Below are 22,745 nucleotides of genomic sequence, written 5' to 3'. Positions count from 1 at the left end.
AGTGATAATAAATAAACACACACACGCATTTGTGAAATTGAAACGATTAAAATTAGGTCAGCAACTTCCTGCAAGCATGTCCAAAGCATAAATAAATAAAAAAGGAGTAAAGAAACAACTGCCTATAGAAAAAAGCTTAAGTAAGTCAGTTGATTGCAGCACACGCAGCTGTCACGCAAATGCCCGGCCAACCAAACTTATTACGAAACATGGAGGGCATCTTTATAAGACAAAAGAAATTGCCAAGGCACATAACCTACAAACACACAAAGGATGCGCGCTTTGTGCACATGCTTCAGCGCGACAGCGCAATGTAACGGAACAGGTTATTTAAAAAGAAAAAACTTCGAGAGACACGATCTGCACTTGCGTATGCTCCAATTTGTTTGCTCAAGAACGTGTTCTGATTTTCGGGTAGCTCAATTTTTCTGTGCTCGTCATGCACTTTTGGATATTCCTTTTTTATGCTTCATTACTGTTGCACCGCGAAAGTGATTCCAACAGCTGTTCAAAACACAGTTGCTATCGTGGCAGCGCGGCACGTTTGCTGTCCATCTGACCATGCGCTGTGACTGCCCTTTTATTGCTGCTGCCGGTCACATGATGAATTGCTGTTCAATGCTCCTACAGCCAAGACGAATGCGCTCTCCTTATCATTGTCTGTTTCTCAGCAATTTCTTTGCAGTGACTTCGCATTCGTCGCTGCTGTTTCAGGAATCCTTTTAGTTAACTCTTATGCCTGCGCATGCCTTGGGTAGCACGCAGAAAGCCTTTTCAAAGTGGGCCCAATGCTCGTTTATCTTACGCGGTCGTCTGTGGCACATCGGTAGACACTTGAGGGCAAAGACGTTTTGTTAAACGGTAGGCTTGCCAGCAGTTTAAGTGTTTTGATTTGATAATTACGTGTATTATCATAGCGCATGCGTGACCACCACGCTGTTGAGATGGCGAGGGTCGTCGGTTTATTGGCAGTGTAAGTAGATCGCGGAATTTCTGCCTGCCATTTTCTCTTGCAAAGCCGCGCGGATAATGGTATGTTCGTCTGGGTACCGCGGTTTGTTTACAATCGCACGTGTGTGTGTACATTGAACACCGTTTTCTGCGCGTATGTACATATATCTGAGTATGTATGTATGCATATCTGTGGCAAATAAAACCGTTGATTTGTTTACCTCGTGCGCTTTTGTTTACCCATTTGCGATGGCTGCACCGGCTTTGATTTGTTTATGGTTGTCAGCTTTATTTGCATATCCCGGTTTAAATGGCGATTGGGCGGTGCTAATTGTGCTATTACGCCAATTCCTTTACTTCCCATGGGAAAATGCCGACAGCTGATTGGATCGAAGTTGTTTTTGTTATTTTATTTTCTTCATTTTTTGGTAGAATTGAGTCATTCGAAGAACGTTCTTGGTATGCAACGCATATCTGTCACCAATTTGGGTCAATCAACCGCTGTTAATCAATAATTTATAAGCAAGTGGATCGATGAACACATAAAAGTGCGTGAGTAATATAAAACATAAATAAATAAAATAAGTTTTCCATACGATAAAAAGAGGCCGGTGCACTGCAACACTGCAGTTCATCAGTTGCCTGTATTTCGCCCATTTAATACCATTGATTGGTAGCAATCGTTTATTTTATGTTTCTTTTTTGATTGTTTCTTCTTTTATGCTCCGCACTTCGCCGCTCCATAATCCCTTCAGTTGACCCTTGTCATTAACAACGATCTCTTTTATCGTTTTAGATACTTTTATTTCTCTTTCGAACGCGTTGTTGCCCCACAAATGCCGTTTACGACTTTTTAAGTGGCACACAACATGTTTATTAAAGTCGCCGATCTAAACAGTGGGCTCGGCTACAAGCATGGAAAAAATTCTACATACATGCATACGTGTGCATGTGTGCAACTTTTATGTATCAACAACATTTAATGCACCAAATTCCATAACTACAAGATGGGTCACATATTTTGTTATGTTTTAAGCATTCTTATGTTTTTGCTCTTAAATATTTTATTGATTTTGTTCGCGGCTCATCTTGTTTATCGATTATAATTTCAAATTGTTCTTGTTATTTTTGGTTTTGTTGTGTCATTCAGATTTTCATCGACCTTTTGATTATCACCAGCTTTTGTTCCCATGCATTTAATTTGCTTTTTATATTAGCTTTTAAATTGTTGTTTGCCTCGAAGCAAAAGCTAATAAAATTAAAGCGTTAAATTGTTGTTGCTGATCAAAGAATTGTAACATGTGCATATGCATTGTTAACATGCTTTTGGTAAGGTAAAATAGTCGAATTTTGTTTCGATTGTGTAATAAAAACAAGAAAACAAGTTTACCTCGGCTGCACCAAAGCTATAATGCCCTTATCGCCTGTAAAGATATTTTATCAAATAAAAAAGTTTTCCATACAAGAACTTGAGTGTGTTCGATCAGTTTGTGTGACAGTCATGTGCTCTAGTTGTCCGATATAAACAATTTGTTCGGAGATGGAAGCGCTGCCTTGGACAATAATACATATGTTTGTGCCGAATTTCGAGGAGAACCCTTGTCGAATTGAAAAGTTTTCTATGCTAATACGCTATAGCGGTCCAATATTGGCAGTTCCGACAAATGAGCAGTATCATTGAAAACGTGAAGTGTGCAAAATTTCATCTATATCTCCAAAACTGTGGCACCAGGATCGTGTAGAACAGACGAACTTGCTAATTCGGCTCAGCTCAATATGGTGATCATTGCAGAAAAAGGAAATGTAAATAAAACGCAAAATATTTTATTATTTATCAATATTTATTTGTCCAATCCTCGAAACACTTTCCACAGGCACATTTTGGGATCGTCTTCAGCTCCTTCGCCGAATTTTCTTTTATCTTTTCGATTGAAAACGGGTTCCATACCGATGATTGTTAACTTGTTTGAATGTCAAACTACCTACTCATCTATGTCTGAGAGTGGGTGTCGCACAATCAAGCATGTCCAATGAAACCTGTTTACGGTATTATTTTTCAAATATTATCGGGATGAGTCGGAAAAGAACTCGCGAGAGATGTCGAGCTCTCTCGCCATCTCTTTAACACTTGCCTGATGATTTTCAAGGACCATATCCTTCCCTTTTGTAATGTTTTTATCAGTTGAAAAGGTCTAAGGTCATCCAGAACGAAGCATGTCTTCAGAGATCTCTCGACCGTCTTTGAAGGCTTTATACCACTCGTAGCTTGTGTTTTGGATAAAACTGAACCTCCGTAAGCCTTTTCCAACATTCGCAGCGATTCGGTTAGAAATACAAATTTTGAAAAAATTCTTTGTTCGATATTTTGATGCATTGTAAGTATCGCAAAGCGCCACTGAGGTGTACCGACTTAAGCAGCTCATATGTGAACTATGTGCTAGCAGAAAACACAGAGAATTTACTTAAAGCCGTGGTCAAAGGAAAAAAGCAGCTGCAACATATAAAATTATGTCTGTACCTTTGCGACCTTTTGCAGCAATGTTAGATCGAGATCCTTTGAGCAAAAGCTGAAGCCTGGCCTATATGAGCACATGTGTGTAGATCCTCTGGCCGTTATGCCAATTGTATTTACATTGCAAGCAATTAAAGGAAAAGAAGGAAATAAAAAGGCGACACAACTTCTATAGCCGACAGGAAAACAAAAAATATTTGTAAAGAAGAACCGAACGGAAATTAATTTCAATATTTAATGACAACCATCGCCGAAATGCAAGTGATTGAAGAAAGCTGAATGCTTGCCATATATATATAAATTGTAAGTTACACTTGACACGTGGTACATTCCACCACTGAATGAATTACCATTTGAGTCGCATCTGAAGCAGAGTGCATAAGACAACGATAGCGTGATATCTCCACGAATCAATGGTATCAACTGCACATTGGCAATTTCGTAGGTATTCACGTCTCCTCACTGGTGTATTGCATTGTGTTACAGACACTTCTGATTTTTATCATGTCTTCACGATACAATGGCAATTGCGTATGTTGTCCAAATATGGTGTTGCAGCAATGAGGAATAATGGCAGCGAATTCAACTGAGTCGCAAAATTGCTGCAGCCAGGTCAATATAGAAACAATGGCGATCGCTCCACACAGCTCTACTATAATCACACATATTAAATGAAAAAAAATTGAAATCATTTTTACTATTGAGAAGGTCTTTAGTGTAAGATATAGTAAAGATAATTTCTTTTATTTTGCATTACATTGAAGGATTTATTTAGCATAATAAGAATGATTCCCTTAAGGTCAAATATGCGCCGTTTTAGTCTATAACATGTTTCTATTTGCCATTCTCAAAGAAACCCTCGTTGAAACAAAACCGAGACCGTCGATTTTCACAAGCTTCAAGCGGAATTTCTCACGGGTAGAATCATTCGCCATAAGGTAGAACAGGTAGCAAGCAGTTGGTTCAAGGATCCGGACTATAAGGTGGACACATCAGAAGCTACTGATGTTCCTTGCTCGGCCTTGTCCTGAAGGAACATTCATCTTCTATTGTCTGCTTTCGAGCGATTGTTTCCTTCAGAAGTTCCAATAGTTAGCATAGATTCCAATTAAGAGTTTGGCCGTAGTACAGTAGCTTATGCTAGATGATTCCTGCTAGTCTCACCAAACTTACATCAAAAACTTTTTGACCGTCAATCGTGATTCTATCCTGGACCTTATTATGTGTGACTCACTTTTCATTGTAAGTAACCATCCGCTTCAGAAATGGATTAATTTTGTTGCAATTCGAAGATGGAAATTTCGTCCATTAAGTTTCTTGCCTTGACTCATGTGTCACCTGAGCATCGGGCTCCTTCTTGTGTCCAGCCTGGAACCACTTAAATCCAAATTGGGTTTTGCCGTCGGCCGTGAAGTCGGCAGTGGTTTGAAGATGTTCGGATTCGAAGATTTCCATTTTTTTATATGTTGTCAACAATTGGTTTTCCAGAGTGTGGTGCATCTTTAACATCAAAATTACTATCAATGAAACCAAAATTACTATTAGTCGGCTATTTCACTGTCCGATTGATTTGCTTTTATCATTTTATCGAAAAAAACTTTAAAATGTAGTATATATTCTGCTGTCAATCTTTGACGGGTGTTTTAAGAATACCAAATCATGCCATCAGTGAACTGTCTGGAAAGTTTTTTATTACAAAATCTCAGAAAAAATATAATACTATTTAAGATAATAATTAAATTATACATATATGATAAGAAATTTTTCTAAAATGTATTTGGAACTTTTCCTTTTGAGCAACTTTTGATTACCTTGAACCCCAAAAGTATTAAGTAGGAACACCAAATGTGAACTCACAAAAAGCGCTGCTCGGCGCTCAATACAAAATGGTTAAAATGAGATTTTGCGAAAACGACTTTCAATTTACATAACTACATCGAAAACAACAATTTTTCGATAGCAGCACCGTGCCCTTCAACAAGTTCAGTCTTTCTAAAAGTAGCGGAAGATCACTACACAACGTCACTTACAACTGCACATCGCTACTGCCAGCAATTCAACAAGTCATGTGCAGTTCTTGGTGTCACGCTTTGCAAGACATGCAAGCACATACATTGACTGTGTCGTAAGGCATTATTCAAGTAGACGGTGTCGAAGATTTTTGCATTATTAACTACTAGTAATCGGCCTTCAAGCTATCTGGGCTTAGCAAAGGGACGTCAGCAGACATAATTCGCTTCAATTTACTAGTTTTCTTTTCGTTGTGTATTCTTGTTTGTTTATTATATGTATGTATGTATGTTCTTTTTTCATTCGCAGACCACCATTCCATTGCAATCGTTTAACCTTGATTGTGCACGTCTCGATAATGGCATAAACGCTGACAACAACACTCCTTGCACTCCGGCTAAGCCGAGTATTGCCTATATGCGAACTTTATCGGCACCAACAGAATACCACCAACAACAACCAGCGGTCCACAATGGCGGCGCCGGCAATCGCAACAGTTTAGCAACATTTAATGCCACAACTGAACAACACCATCAGCATTATCATAACTTGACAAATTTACAATGCGGCAACGATGCGAAGGCAACAAGTGCGCCAACAGAAACAAACCCGTCAATAACAGCGACGATATTAAAAATTGAAGAGACAACACCAGCAGCTGCGACTGCATTGGCGACGACAAATGGTCACCGTCGGCCAGCAATGGCAATGACAACATTAAACGGCTGTGACGCCGCCGCCGCCCAAGAAAACGATGAGGAATCACTTAAAAGTAGGCGACAGCGTCAATTGGAAAACGATATGGAAACAATGCTCGGCAACAACATCGCTACAACACATTGGACGCAAAGGGAAAGCTCGAGTCAGAGCCAAAGTCACCATCCGCTAGCGCAGCAGCTGTGCAATGGTGATAAAGGCGGTAACAGTGGTTTTAACAGTAGCGGTAGCTTGGCGGCAATGCTGGCAATACCAAAACGGGAGCGCATTAATCATGCGACAATGACAACACCAACATCGGCAATAGCTACGGCAAAGCTAGGCAACACTGTGCTCTTACCGTCTACATTATTAACCTCATCAGCATCAAAGAGTAATGGCGGTGGCACCACGTCCTCTTTGTTGTTAAACGGCGGCGATGTGACCAAAAAAGGATCCACTTCAACGATCTGGACGTCTGAGGAGTCAATATTGCGAAGTGTTGGCGCCGTCGATGAAGACAATAAGTAAGTAGCAAATAAGACAATTATTGAGACTTAATAGCCGAAGGATAGGTTTTAGAAAATGCGGAAGCACTGTTAGGTTCCATCTGAAATTGGAACAGAAATGTTTGACAAACTTGAACGATCACTTAAATTACAAATAAAAATCTATCAGTACTATTATTGTAATTTTTACTTTTTGTGCTTCCAGCTCCACTTCATCCTCGGCATGCGAAGAGGCCTCTGGCGTGCTCAGCTCCGGGAAATCGGGCATATCACTCGACTCCTCCGGCTTAGATAATGACAATAATGAAAGTGGTATTGGCACGGCGACGCCTCCGAAAGAAATCTGCTACTGGAAGACACAACAAAACGACAACGAATCGATTAGTAGCTTGGATGCGCTACGAAAAATGAAATTCCAGAAAAGTGGTTCAGTAGTTTCTTCCGATGATCCAGATCTCTTAGAAGTACTCAGCCTATGCGATGAACCCCATGGTGATGAAGATATTACCATCAATGGCGGCGATGAGTCACACGATGACATTGACGATCAACAGCATAAAACACCAACAGCTACCACAGCAGCGGACAAGCTAAAACACAAGGTTCAACATTTGCAACAGCTGCAACATCACCGCCATCGTCAACATCAACGCACACGACAAGATGACAACGAAAACATAGAGAGTAATAATACGCTAGAAACGGCTCAAGCCATAGATGATGGCGGTATGGGATTATCCGATGTAACGTATGAATATGATGAGGGCCACGATGATTTTGAAATTGGTCCATATTGCAACTGCGAATGTAACGATGGCGATGCGAGCAGTGCCAGTGGCAGTGGCGGTGGTGGCAGTCGCAATGGATCCACATCAGCTAACGAAACGGCTAGCGGCAACAGCGTAGTATTACGTCGCAAACTCAGCGCTGGGACTACACCAATTATGATGCCTTATGGCGGTAGAGGTGGTGGTGGTGGCCGAGCACAGAAATGTCGCAGCCACTCATTGGATACCTCTTCTCTACCAGCGGTCTACTATCAATACTCACCACTGCAACATCAGCATCCGCAGCAGCATCATCCATTGACGCGTAAGATACATCAACATTTGCATGGACGTGGCAGAGAACGTGGTCAGCTGTCGCTGGCTCTGCGTCAGGAACCGTTTCAGTCTTTGCTATCGCCGACACTCTTTGCAGAATTGCCCTCGCCGAGTAGCGCTTCACTGCACAGCGGACATGAAAGTCTGGGCATACAAGAGCTGACCACCAAGTCGAACTCCGCTCCATTGCTGCTGAAGAAAGAGAAGACGCGACGTGATGATTTTTCCGGGCAGAAGTTGGTGAGTTGGAAATACTAAGTGAAATTAATTAAACACAGTAAAAACAGCACAGTTTACTATCTTAACCAATGTTTTCTCTATTTTTAGACGCTGCGCTACTCACGATCGCAAAGTGATCGCTACTTAGCAGGTGAGTCGAATATATGCCGGACAATAACTTTATTAAGCAATTATTACTATAAACATTTTTAGTAGATATCCAAAAGTATAGTATTTATTGCATAGATGTTTAATAACATACATATAAATATTTGTTCATAATTTTGTTTTCTGTAATGAGGCGCTTGGTGTTGTCTATAGCAAACGATTTAAATTAATCATATCCGATTTACCGAAGCAACATGGACTGTTGGTTATCATTTAGAGCGAGCTTTATATAAGAGCGTTTTTCTTTTTGCTCACTTGTCACTTTCAGTTAATAAAGCTTTGCTTTCCTTGCTCACAAACACTTAAGTAACACTTCCGTCAACAACCCAGACCAATTCATCAACACTTGATGTCTTTTGTGCCCTCCAACAATGCAACAATATCTACAATATTTTCCACATTCTCACACGCCCGCTTTATCGAATCGTATTGTATGTTCTCTTCTGCATCTACCCACACTACAATGCCTTAGCTCCAAACTATGTATATAAAGGCTGCCCTGTTCGTTTGTCAACGGTTTGCAAATATTTACCCAATATTCTAACATAAGCAAGTGTGATTCCTTAAAATGAATTGAGGATGTTAGAGGATACAGGCATTCATAGGGCAACTACAGAGATATTAATTTGTGTCCGAATAATATTTCAGTTATTGCATATATCTACACTCAAGAGAAATATATAAATTAGGAATTAGTTGAATAAATTTCTGAGAATATCAACAGTAAACTATGTCACATAATTCAGCAGAAAATAAAATGCGGCCATTTTCCATTAATCTCTGTTTTAATATTTTTTATGCGTAGTACATAGAATAACGAGGTCAACAATAAGTATTCGTCATAATGAAATTTAGGTAACACCCAGTAATTTTTATAGCCTGACCAAAATATATATATAACAAAGACCAAAGACAAAGCTGTTTTGAATTAATCATGTCCAGCTGTCTGTATATTTTGGAACTATTTCCTCAATTGATTTAACCCTGAAACTTTGCACACATCTCCAAGAAGCTGCTCTTTTGTCGGCAAGGTCGGTATCGAACCACTACAACATATATACAAAGCTGAGCGGTCAAAATCAAGTTCTTGTACGGAAAACTTGTTTATTTGTGAAGGATGTTACAGCTTCGGTGCAACCTATGTTCTTAGGTACAAAATAGTTACGTACAAGGTTTAAAAGTTTTGGGTTTCCTTGGGTAAAAACAGCCTTTTTTCAAGAATTTTTTTCTCATATAAAAAAATGTATGAAATGTATCTCTGAAACTATTACTCGGATCAACTTGAGAAATTAGAATAATATTCTAGAGGTGTTGTAGAATTTTATAAGACAATTCAAATTTCGTTTTTTGGAAACCCCTATACTCATGTAATCCCTTAAGTTAAATAAATGTAAAGGCATTATTCGAAATGATCATCCAATTCTGACCACAAACTATATTCCACCTCCTTTCACTGAAGTGAAGAGGAGTAATATCTTTACAGGAGACTCTCCACCTACAAACCGCTTGCATCTGTTGAGCCTAATTTGATTCAAGCGCGTTGTTAACTATGACTAGTTGACCGATGGTAGGCTTTTATGTAGAGATCACCTTGAATAAGTCTTTGCTATTTATTTTTGCTACAAAAGAGTGCAATGGAGCATAAGTTGAGGTTTTACCTCGAAACTTTGTGCAGAAAATAAATTTTGACGGCCACAAAGTATAAGGAGCACTTTATTGTGGTTCCTTAGACGGGATATTAATGTATATAAAGTGAAGAAAAGTTCGATACTTGCTCATAAATACAACCAGTATAATTTAGCTTAAAACCAAGATTAACTTATCGAATCATTCTATCATATAAGGCTGAAATTAAAATATATCTGTATATCAACTTTCGCTTCTGCGTATTAAACTCGCAATAAAGTTGCATGAAAAGCACAAAAAAGTGTTTTATACATACACATACAGAATCCTTAATATTTTATTTATCCTTCACATTATTTTGTGTTTCTACCCGCTGTAAGTGTTTTATTAAATTCCTGCGCATCCATCAAGCTCACAAACTAATCGAATCTAATAATCGCTTATACGCCGTGTCACCTCAATTGACACAAACTTGTGCTAGGTCAACATTACACATTTCACTCACATTAATTGGTTAACGTGTAAGCTGTCTCTGACGTCATCCATTACAATTATGATAGGAAAGGAATTTGCAAGAATAATGTGGAAATTAAAAGCCATCAAACTAAATCAATAAGTCCTGCTTGGAGCGAAAATAAATAGAAAAAAGTTGTTAATTAACGCTAAAATAATGCATATTATACCCACATATACACAGAGCTGATACTAACTCTACACACACCACCTCTGATAATTCGTCTGAATATCATTGAATTCACCATTTCATCATCACAGTGACGTCATTAGTGCGAACGCGACTACTATAATCATCCTTGCCATCATTAGCACGCGCACACACGCCCAACCATCCGCCGCAACACCGGCGTGCGAATTTATAGACAATATATACATATGTATGTATGTATTTACATATATATATTCACACTATCGTATCCTTTTACACACTAACGGTTTTTTGTTCGCACATCGTTTAAGCGTTTTGCTCGCAGCAGAAGCTTCATTGCCACATAGTTTTTGTTGGTGTTGCTTTTTTCTCTTTGTGGCTTTATGCTGCTGTTGCTTTTGTTTCAGCTGCATATTTCATATTTTTGCCCATAACGTAACGAATGCGCGCGCGAACCAGCTATCGTGTATCGATGGTGATTACAATGACAATGATGAGTTCGCTCGGCTGCTCGGCAAGGCAACGTCGGCGTTCGGCTGCTCAGCCTCGCTCTACTCTTCATTGTTTACATTCACCTACACTGCTAACAACAACAACACAGCGCAATCAGATAGTCGATGATGAAACACGGCGCACAACTTGTGGCATATGGCAGAAGGCAATCGCCAAGTGCCCAGTCTGCCAGCTAGACACTCAGTCTAACGATGCGTTAGCCATACGATTAACCATGCCAGCACACGACTACTGACTACCGATTTCAAAGTCAAAGCGCCGCCGCACCAGCCCCAAATGACTGTGTCTATGATACCCGCTAACGCCTCCTTTCGCTTGAGTATGTGTGTGTGTGGTATTGGTAGTGGCATGTCAGCACACTGTTGCGCCACATTTGCACACCATTTCGCCAAGTTGCTCGCATATTCATTAGTGCTTTTACAGGCTCCGTTGATTATAGACGCGTCGAAGCGGCGGCAGCAAGTTCAATTTGCGGAGCGTCGAGCATTCAGAGCGTTTGCGAAGCAATGTTTTGGTAACAATTTGTGGCCAGCGGCAAACAAATTAAATGTGAAAATTTTTAATGTGCCAGTTAAACGGTGAAATTGTCAATAAATAAATACATAATAATAAAAAGTTGTTTGCTTAATGTTCACTGTAAGTGGCCAAAGGTCGGTCAATCCACTAGAGCTGGAGATTAAACGCAGTGGATTTATTGCGCGCCAAAATCGTGAACGATCTTATACACGTGTATGTGTGTGTGTCGACACTGAATAAAAAATCAATCACTAAACAATTTCGGTTTTTTGTTCACCTCACGAAGTTCTATCCATTCGCAACGTAGTGAAAACAAAACGCTATAAAATCTTAATAGCGAAAACAAAAGCAACTAAAAACCAAAGAAAGGCTTCTTTGCTAACTCGCAATATTATTCGGCAGCACCATTAACGGCACACAACCGCCCGTGTCACCGCCGCCGTCGCCGCCACCAACGGCGGCCAACGCGCAGCCCATCAAAATGCAGCGTCGCATGTCGATAACGATACGCGAGTACAAATTCTTTCGCAGCTTTTCACAAAAATTCGAAAACTGGCCCAAACGCAAGGCGGAGGCATTATGGCGCAAAATGCGCGAACGCAAAATCGCAGGTGGGTCCCATTGTTATTGCTCCGCAAGCATTCTTACTCAGCGTTGTAGGCGTATATGTGTGCGAGCACGTGTCACTGCACTGAACCAGACGCGAAAACCGTTAGAAATTCTATTGAAAACAAGACGGTCCATAAATTTTCAAAATCTCAATGACAAAGTACCAGCTGTTGAGTCTAACACTCGATAGCTTTGCTGCTGGTATTTTCCACGATTTTCTCTTAATTTATATACATAGTTCCTCATAGCGTTGAAAAGTGCTGGAAATTTCGAATATCTTTCCGAGAATTTGTAGTGTTTATCTAAGTAAAATTCGCGAATTTTATGATAATTGCTGATTTGCTATTCTTCTCTGTGGTCTGTTCAATATTGATCGTCACTCGCACGAAACAGCGCGTTCGGTGACTACACAAGCGCTGAGTTATGGCTTACTATTTATTTATTTCATAAATTGTAACAGATTATTTTTGAGTGCTGGAAAATTCATAACACAACAATCAGAAAATATATCAAAAATCGGTTTGGTTAGGGTTTCGTAAAGAGTAAGAAAACGAGGTCTAAATATTTAAGCTTCACGTCTAATATTAAGAGATTGGAATTCTAAAGTCGGATTTTAGTTATTGAGGTCGCAATATGATGATACAAAACTGATTTCCAAAGTTTCTCATAGAATTCATCAACTATTTAAAGCAAAAAACTCATTTAAAAGTTTTGATTTCTTTCGTTTTTCTTTTCTTACATACAAGTACATTATTATTTAAATACAAATGCAGACTTGATAGACAATGTAGTTCAGAGTGCAATTGACGAAAAAAAGCAGGACATTAGAAATTAAAATGCGCTCTCAACTCCTTAATAGTACAACATACCTAAAAGAAAAGTAATTTCGCTAACACTCCACCTACCCACTTGTATCCAGCACTTACTGTACTGTAGGAAAATTAAAACAAAATATTTTTTTAAGCGCTGCGCAAATTAGAATTAAATTATTAATATTATGCTAAGGCGCTGAAAGCCAATTGCCGCCTGCCGCCTGCCGCCTTACATTTCTCACACCTTCGAGGCAATCAGCAAGCACGCGAAAAGTGGAAAGACGCAATGCGAATATTCCCTTCAAGCTAATTTTATGTGCGTATCTACATGTATGGAATATTTATTTTAAAATCAACGCAAGCATATATAAATATAATAAAATTTCTACTCAATGCATATTCAAAAATTATTTTAAATAATTATAGACATATAAGGCTTGAATTTATGTATACAAGTGGTGAGAAATTGCAAGTTCGATGATGAATTAACGAATTCCAAGGGACTGGTTATTTACTTCGCTATATAGGATTCGTTAAAGAGAGTTTCGACTGTAATTATTATTTGTTTTTGGTTCACAACTTTGTCTGCTTACATCAATTAGTTGCCGAGAGAGCACTCATTAAGCTCGCATGCTATAAATTTATACACATGTCTGCAACAATTATTGTCCACTTCTATAATTATCAGAACATACTTTACATCTGCTTACACTCACACATCCATGCACGAATATATTCCAAAACAGTTCACCTAATGCAGCACTGTGTCAAGTGTAAACACATGTCGGGCTAAAAACGCACACACCCACACAAAAGCAAATGGGAATTCAGACAGGCCAGTGTTGCACAAATAAAGTTCAGTGTTCGTAGTTAATATAAGCGTGCCCGGTAGAAAATATATTCGTAAAAAATTTTACTGAATTTCAATAATAACAGCGATCCTTAAAGTTCGGATTTTCATTAATTTATTTTCTGATTACTTTTTAAAAATGTTCGAAAAATATTTTGTTAAATTAAATGATCTCTACCTAGCACACGGCTAAGATGAGTCTCATCTAGTGGTTCCACAATTTGTAGCAGAACAGACACGCATACTTTTTGTAAAGTTTTCCATATAGAGGCATTAATATGCATATTCTATCTATTATTGAAATTATTACGAATTTCCTAAAGTCTTAACTTATTCACTCATACAAATTTGATATCTTCTTGATAAAGTTTGGTATTAATATTTTGGTCGCAGTTGGTTTCTGCAGTACCTAAAAAGAAACGTAGACCTTCTTGGGTTTGCAATTTCTCTTCGCTCGTTTGAGCTCTAAATTTATCCATAGCAAAAATTTTGTCATAAAAAACAACAAATTATTCTGTTAAATTATAACGTTCCAATTTCATAACCACTTGTTATCTCTATTTGGCAAATTTGTGTTCTATCCGCAACTCTCCAATGTTAGCCACATTTAAAACAGTATTTCAATTATTTTAAACGATATGTTAATTTATGGCAATAATAAATAATAAATTAATAATTAAAGGAATAAACATGCACGCCAAGTATTTACTACCGTTAATAAATATTTTCAAAATTGCTTATGAAGATCAACTGAATACATTATAAATCATAATTAGTAATATAATTTCACTAAATGACCAATTTTGTATCAGTTGGAAAATCCATTATACAATAATTATTTATTATTTATTTTTTCCAATATTTAAAACAAATCCGCTTTTTATTTAAAATATTTAAAGTTTGCTCAATTCAATTGGCTTTAACCAAATAACTGCAAAAATGATTTAGTTGTGGCAAAATTGATAGCGAGATAGCAGCTCTCGTCTATCTCTCGTCACTCTGTCCAAATTCGATTATATTAACTCGCTAGTTTCAATTTGCGCTGCAGGCATGCCCATTAATGTCATCTAGAAATGAGTGCGTGTATGTGTCTATAAACACATTTTGCTCGTCCTTGGCAACGAAGTATTCCGCACTTTCGGTTTCAGAGTATTTTATCGCCCTTTTACTGTTTAATTTTATATCCGCTTAGTGCATGCGTTTTTTTTTTTGCATGCTTACACATGCGCACATTTCTATACACCCAAACATGTATTCGTGCATACATTTAGTCATCGCATGCCCACTTGTGGCTCCACTTGTTGCTTTACTGAGTAACGATGGACGTTTTGCGGCATGAACGTTGCTGCACCCTTTTCACAAACACTACGAAGAACACACTCAGGGGCGAATTACATTGCCATACCAACAAACTGGCATTTATAAATTCATAAAGAACAAAATGAAAATATTTAGCGTTGTCCTTTTTTATTTACATGTATATGAGTACACGCATCTGCATACAATTTTAAATTTCAAAAATAGCAGCATTAACTAAATTCACTTGACTTATCTACTTTGTTGCATTTGCTACCTTTTTGCCAGTTGCAAACAAGTGTGTCCCTTTTGCGTCATTGAGCAAACGTTATAAATATTTCAAGTACAGCTCAACATTTTTATTGTATTTTTTTAACTGAACTACTTCTATTTAGTTATTTTTAGAGATTATTTGTGGCCAGTGGGGAATTTTGAGCAAATTAGATTACATTTTCAGTTACACTAATAATAGCTTACCCTTTACTTTAAAATGTGCTTAAATGTAGGCAATTAAAATGCTGCCAACTGTAAATTGCACACTAAAAATAATTCACTACCCATTTAATTTTCACGAAATATCCAACAACCGGTGATACTTTCTGTTATGATTTTGTTTACCGGCAGCAGCTCCTCCCTATATATGTTATTATATGTATTCCATATCGTTCTTTAACCTTACGGTGTCGAAATTGAGATGACCAATGGCGAAATAAAAGTAAAAAAATGTCGAAATCGGAGCATAACTCCTCAAGCCCCCAGATACAGAACATGTTGCCCCGAAGCTACACTACCCTTCACAAATACCAAAGACTCCTTACAAGGACTTGATTCCAATCGGTTAGTATGAATGCAAAATTTCCTTAGCCAATAACCCTTATCAAGTTTTGTGAAGATTTTAGTTCTTATGGTAGCTATATGTTATAGTTATCCGATATTGGCGGTTAGGATAAATAAGCAGCTTCCTGGAGAGAAAAGAAAGCGTGCAAAATTTCAGATCGATATCTCAGAAACTGAAGGACTAATTCAAAGATATATATATATCTTATATGTAATAATATATCCGTTTCTCTATTAATTAATTTATGAGCGCATAAAAGCAATGACAACAAAATGGTCCAAAATCTTTAGATAGTTGGGATATTGTGCCACTTTTCGTTCGATTGCGCAGCTTTCGTACATCGTGTGGCTGGCTGACGTACATTCTAGAATGCGTCTTCAAATTAATTGCGATAATCAAATGGCATTAATCAGCTGGTTGATTTGTATTGCCACGCCATGTTTTCTGCGGCCTTACCTCAGTGTCCGGTGCACTGTCTGGCTGGATGTTTACCGATAAATGCATGAGATTTATGCTTGTAAAGACATTGTCAGAAGGTGAACGAGCGTGCGAAAATGCTTTTAAATAGTTTCAACGAAATGCGTGATGCTTTGCAAATATATACAAGCATACATACATAAGTATGTTAGACAGTGAGCTAAGAAAACAAAACATTGTAGTTCTATATAAATGTAGTCGAAATCTTTCAAATGCAGCAACAAATTGTCACCGCATGCCACCCGCCTTCATGCGAGTTATGCATTCATTTGTTCGTGGATATGTATACTTGTACGTATATGTGTGTATGTATTTATACAATATTATGCGAATTTTAAGTTCAAAGTCTGCGGAAATTCAATTTTTCTCAAATATTTCAAATAATTTCAGCAGAATTATAATTATATTGTACAAATGTATTGTTGACAGAATAGATTAAATTGAGATATTTCGTATAGCAAAAATATACGAAGTTTCCGGGAGTTCGTTTAAAAATATGAAAATTACAAAAATAATTACATATTGTTCAGAGAAAAATAAGTATATTTTATTCATGATTTCTTCGAATGAGTTTAAATATTTCACAATATTTTTATACTCTTGCAACGACCTGCCACAGAGCATAATACTTAGTTTTGTTCACCAAAGGGTTGTATGTATCACCTAAAACTAATCGAGATAGATATAGATTTATACTTACTTGTAAGTATATATAAATGATCAGGATGACGAGAAAATTTGAAATTCGGTTGACCGTCTGTCTGTCCGTCCGTCCGGCCGCCCTTGCAAGCTGCAACTTGGGCAAATATTGAGATATCTCCATGAAACTTGGTATATGGGTTCCTTAGTACAAAACAAAAATTCGAGTTCGCAGAGTGGCGTAATCGGTCCACTGCCACGCCCACAAATCGCCATCAACCGAAAAAAATATAACGTGAATAAATTTTGCATGAATAATTTAGTGTATGCGACCTTATGTGTAAAATGTAAATGTAAAATTGTTCAAATCCAGTAACTAGGCCCCTAGGTACCGAATATTTGGACCCCAGTACCTGTAGTTGACTTTTGGATGTAAATATCGGTCAATGTTTAAGATATATAATTGAAATTCAGGGATAATCGTTCCCTTATAATGGTATGTCTGTATGTCAAAAATGGGTTGAATCCAATCAATACTTTTCTTAGCCCCCATGTACCTAATATTACGATATTCGAACTTCCGGGTGACTTTGTACCGCAAATATCGGCCAATAAGTGAGTTACCTGAATGCAAATAAGCTAGCGTGTTTTACTCATAACAGTGTATCTTAGTGTCTAAAATACTCGTAGATAAATGTGAGCGAAAACTTGACTTATATCCCTGACAGACGACAGCGCTAATATGCATTAGCGGGCTTAATTTACATTTATTTGCGCATTTGACCCATATTAATGCAAGTTTGTAATGCACAAGAATTTCGTGCATTTGGTTGAATTTGCCAAATTTGAGTAGGCAACACTGCTCAAAAATGGCCGATTTTTGCTATTTTTTGACAGATGTCGCACTGTTGCTATCCATTTTTCCAATATTCTTAACCTTTTTGCACACTTTTGCCTCCTTTGCGTTTATAGCATCAGTGGTAAGCAGTTTTATATTGCTAATTAAATTATGTGCAAGTATATTAACAAAAACAAATTTGAATATTTTTAGTTGGCAGAAAACAAACAACGCACAGTTTGCTATCCATTTTTCCAATATTATTAATTTTTTCGCATTACAATCAATTATTGCTTTTAATTACACTCTATTATCTTTGAACGTAGGTAATAATAAACGAATTTTTTCGTTAAATTTATATTGATTTTCCAAAAATACCAAAATTTATATTAATAATTTACCTTATTCATTTTTATTTCACTTTTTTTTTGTAATAAATAAACAAATTTCACTATCAGCTGTCTGTCTCGTAAATGCACAAGTCTGCCGTCTGTCACCATAAAATTTCAATGTGCATTAACGTTGCTTAAGGCGCATTAATTTTGCTCGTCTGTCAGGGCTATTACCCCCATATAACTAATATCAGGATTTTCGAACATCCGGTTGACTTTGCTATATATGATTAGTTTTTTTTAGTAAGTGACATATTAGTAGCATGTCGAAACCACTCCAACTTCCATATACTTCCTTACTTTTTTTATAATTTAAATAACAACGCTTATAAGCTCATAACGTACTACAAAAATGTGAGGATTACTATAAAAAATCTTTAAACATGTCAGAGTCATTCCATTTTAAATCAATGTTAAATACTGTTCTGCGCCATAACAATCACATCCTCGACATCCAATCAGTTGCAAGCTTTGCGCACGGGCAGTTTTCACGTGATATATTCGATAAATATACGATATGGGAATGCAGGTAACAGGAAACAAGTGGCCCACCGTTCTTCCGGCGACTCAGTTTTCAATGTCTACACATTGCAATATTAATTAAAAGATTTCCTTATATAACAGGCAAAGAGTTTGTCTCCTTCATTTGTGAAGGCAACCAACAAATACAGTACTAACTAAATGACCCACCAGCTCATGTGCAATATCCCGCACATCCTCAAGTGTAACAATAAGAGCGAACACAAAAGCAAACGGCGTACTGTTGCTGTCGATAGCAGAAATTCCATTACTGCATTACAAGGAAGCAACTCGACGACACGCGCTTCCAACACCCTTCCGGCTGCCTCACTTAAAAATCAATGCGATTATAAAACACTTTAATCCGCAGAAACTCAATTAAACATAACACAGCATTTACTGTAAAGCTAAATGACCAAAGTAATAACATTTACATACATAGTGACCTGATGGAATTTTGTGGGATGTATTTGAAAATCAATTAGGCGCAGGTAAATCAATTAAAGTATTTATCTCCCAAAGTTCGTAATAAAGTCACTTTATGCCCTCATTACTTTCGCAACATAATCAAATATTGTTTAGTTTGAATATATGCTATACGAGAATATTCGAGAATGAGAGCAGCAGTGCGTTAAGTATACGCCATGGTGTGTCACTATCGTAGGCGTATAGTATGTAGGCAGCTCATAGATACATGCAGTTGCGTTTCACGCTGAACTACATTTCCAATTAATGTTTATCCTTTAGGAGAGTGTCCACCCACCAACAGGTGGACGATCGACCTTGGATGCTCAGTGCAAAGGCACATCGCTTGTGGGCTGTGTGTTTGGTTAGTAGCCCTCTGTATTAATACACGTTGTAAACGCTTTTATCACCACACCTGAACGAAAAAGTTCAACAATTTTTAATGTCAACTTATTACAGAGAGTTCAGGAAACTTTAAATATAGTATTGTAATTATATAAACTATTTTGGCTTCAGAGTATGAATCAAAAAGTTATTTAAAGGATATCCATAAAATAAGTTTGTCTAAAAATTGAAATAGTAATTTAATTTTTAAAATACCACTTCAATATTACAAAATAATTGTTCGAATGAGTAATTAATATTATTAATATTTGAGTACAAAGCATCGCAATTCAAATACGTTGCATAATCACCACGCTTATGCAAAGGTCAGATTGTTGTGAATTCATTCTTTGCTTTGGTGATCTTGCGCTCACTTACTAGTATTGCACTTATAAGAGAGATTTCCCTCTCCAAGCTTAGGTTTTACCAACGGTTCCGTTATAATTATGCGCACAACTTTGTTTCAATGCAATTATTTAGCTTTTAATTCGCTTTACAAAGTTAAAACACAACAACAAAAAATTCATCCTAGAAACGCTTATACTTAGAGTTAGTTAGGCGTTAAATTAAACACACACACACACGTATACATATATGTACATAGCCAACCTAAACTCTTAGGGTTCCTCCTTCTAGCGGATTGTATGGGAAATTAGCTGTAGCTGGCATCACCACTCTTGTGATTGCTTTTATTTGCGGAAAGGTGAACATAAAGTATATATGTAGATGTATATATACAGACAAGTGAATGAGCAATTACGGGCGGTTACACACACCCTTATATAAAAATCGCCTATAAATACTCGTCTTTAACTGTACCCTTTTTCCAATAATAAACTCTTAGCGACAGGCGCAAGTGTATTTATTTGCCGTTGTTGTGCCAACAGCCCATGCACCCACTTTATCCACTAATTAAAAATAAAAATCCAATAAGTCACACGTTGACTTGAAGTACGCTAAACGTGGCAAGCTGAATTATGAAAGTATGTGTAGATACTTCTGGAATGAGAGTATCAGAAGACAGAACAGAACTGAGTGGTGACGTTGACGCAGGTAGTTGCGTTAATGGCAATAATATTTAGGTACATATATGTACATTAGGGTGTCCATGGAAATTTCAGTTTTTGACCTACAAAAATTATCCAAAGTAGAAAAATCAAGTCTAAATCATTTTTCTGTCCCAAGATAGTAGATATAGAATAGTAAAATATAAAGCATTATGCACAACGAATACAAAATGTAACACTCTTCAAAAAAAGATTTTATGCAAGATTTTTTCAAACTGAATTGAAAATCAGAAAACCACATCGTTAGCATTTAAAGCCAAAAGTTTGATAGATAGAAACACAAAACTAACCACACTTAACAGTGTTTTCAAAACACTTAAGACCACTGACGAAACCCCCTATATGGCGCATACTCTTCCTCCCATTATAGCTGAGGCATGCTTTAGAGACATACAGACATATCTACAAATATTCATTTAGTTCGGTAAGTTCACTCATAGACTACTGAAGGCGTTTAATTAAAAATGTATGTTGCCTTTGAATGTCATTGAAAAGTTTCTATTTAGGTACATATTTGAGTTAACAATAAGCTGTGGTTAGGAAATGAAAATAATGTTTAGCAGAACTGTTCAGGAAAACCTAACTTTGGTGCAACAAGTGTCTGTCAATGTCAAATCCTCCACACACACATACAGTATTACAATGAATGGCAACAAGTAAAGTTAGACGTCTATACACACGTATACACTGGTGGACACATAAATAGAGACAAAATAAAGTTGAATAAAGTACGCGTTTCAGTTCAATGTTTTTAGCACTAAATTTTTGCCTAGTGACCCACTATAAATTGCAACGATATATTATAACTGTGCACCAAAAAGTAGCACGTGTTTGAGTGACAAATTTAGACACTTTTACAAGATATTCAAATTCAAATAATAAAAGTCGTATTAAATTTGCAACGGAGCATATCGGAAAACCCTTAGATTTTTGGAAACAAATACTGTGGAGCGATGAATCCAAGTTTAGTTTGTTTGGTTCAGATTGGAAACAATTTGTTCGACGCCCGCTAAACAAGGAATTTCACCATTGATATACTTTAAAAACGATTAAGCATGGTGGAGGCAGTATTATGGTTTGGGCTGCATTTTCGTGGTACGGTGTAGGTCCTATTCGATGGATAACTCAAAGAATGGACCAATATTTATATAAAGATATATTATCGAGTACAATGAAGCCATTTGCAGAGGAACACATGCCTGAACCATACATTCATATGCAGAATAACGACCCCAAGCACACTGCTAGGAGTGTTAAAACTTGGCTTTCGTCCGAAAACATTACGGTTTTGGATTGGCCTGCCCAGAGTCCAGACTTAAATCCAATCGAAAACCTCTGGGCAGATGTCAAAAGAGTCTTGGGGAAAAAATCAAGTAAAAATGCTGACTATTTATTTCAAAATGTCAAGGAAATACGGCAGAGCATATCAACTGAGCGATGTCATATCAACTGAGGTCGGTAGTCTGCCTAGAAGATGTAAAGCTGTACTTGAATCAAAAGGGAAGGAGTTAGTATACCGTCCCAGGATTTCGGGAATAAAATGGGTATGGTCGGATAGAGGAGATTCTCCAGATCAAGAATATATATAGTTATAGCCGCAGGAAGCTTATAGTTTTCGGGGTATTCGCAGTTAAAGTTGAAAATTACCACTATTTGAAGTACGTATTTTCTCAATATAAAATTTGCTTTTCACTTTATATCCACTTTTAATTCAATATTTAACTTATTGTTAAAATTTATTTACCCAACAATAACGAAATAGCTACAAACGGTCAAATATGAGGAGATGTTAGAGAGGTTGTTATACCCTCTATGATATTGCTACTTCTTGGCGCATGGCTCTTTTTTGCGTAGGCGGCCTTCGGCCACGCTTAAAAAAAAATAACCCTGGTCGGTCGGGTGCATCAAATTTTTTTCGCGTAGAAATAATAAATAATCAGAATTCAAAAATAAGTTAAATGTATTGTAAAAACTATTTTTGCACTATATTATATAAAATAAATGTGTACAAACGAATTAGTGAAGTGCTAGTGGATATAAAAGTGCAAAACAAATTTTATATCGAGAAAATA

The 22,745-nt window shown here is 37.2% G+C and overlaps 1 protein-coding gene across 7 annotated transcripts in view; it reads left to right on the top strand.

Annotated features, from left to right (window-relative positions):
- The window catches only part of LOC105233785 (rho GTPase-activating protein 7), a 248,151-nt gene that overhangs the window by 204,122 nt on the left and 21,284 nt on the right, over positions 1–22,745 (top strand). For 5 of the 7 annotated variants that reach the window (XM_049447126.1, XM_049447128.1, XM_049447127.1 and 2 more), the window contains 3 exons: positions 5,783–6,696; positions 6,884–8,021; positions 8,109–8,151. In XM_049447126.1, the coding sequence (XP_049303083.1) occupies positions 5,783–6,696; positions 6,884–8,021; positions 8,109–8,151 (2,095 nt within the window). Of the gene's footprint in view, positions 1–5,782; positions 6,697–6,883; positions 8,022–8,108; positions 8,152–9,377; positions 12,099–22,745 lie in introns of those variants that run through there. The other 2 variants (XM_049447130.1, XM_049447129.1) reach the window with 1 other exon arrangement.

Source organism: Bactrocera dorsalis, chromosome 2, assembly GCF_023373825.1.
Source record: "Bactrocera dorsalis isolate Fly_Bdor chromosome 2, ASM2337382v1, whole genome shotgun sequence".
In the NCBI taxonomy this organism is placed as follows: domain Eukaryota; kingdom Metazoa; phylum Arthropoda; class Insecta; order Diptera; family Tephritidae; genus Bactrocera; species Bactrocera dorsalis.
This window is presented reverse-complemented; position numbering and strand designations above follow the sequence as displayed.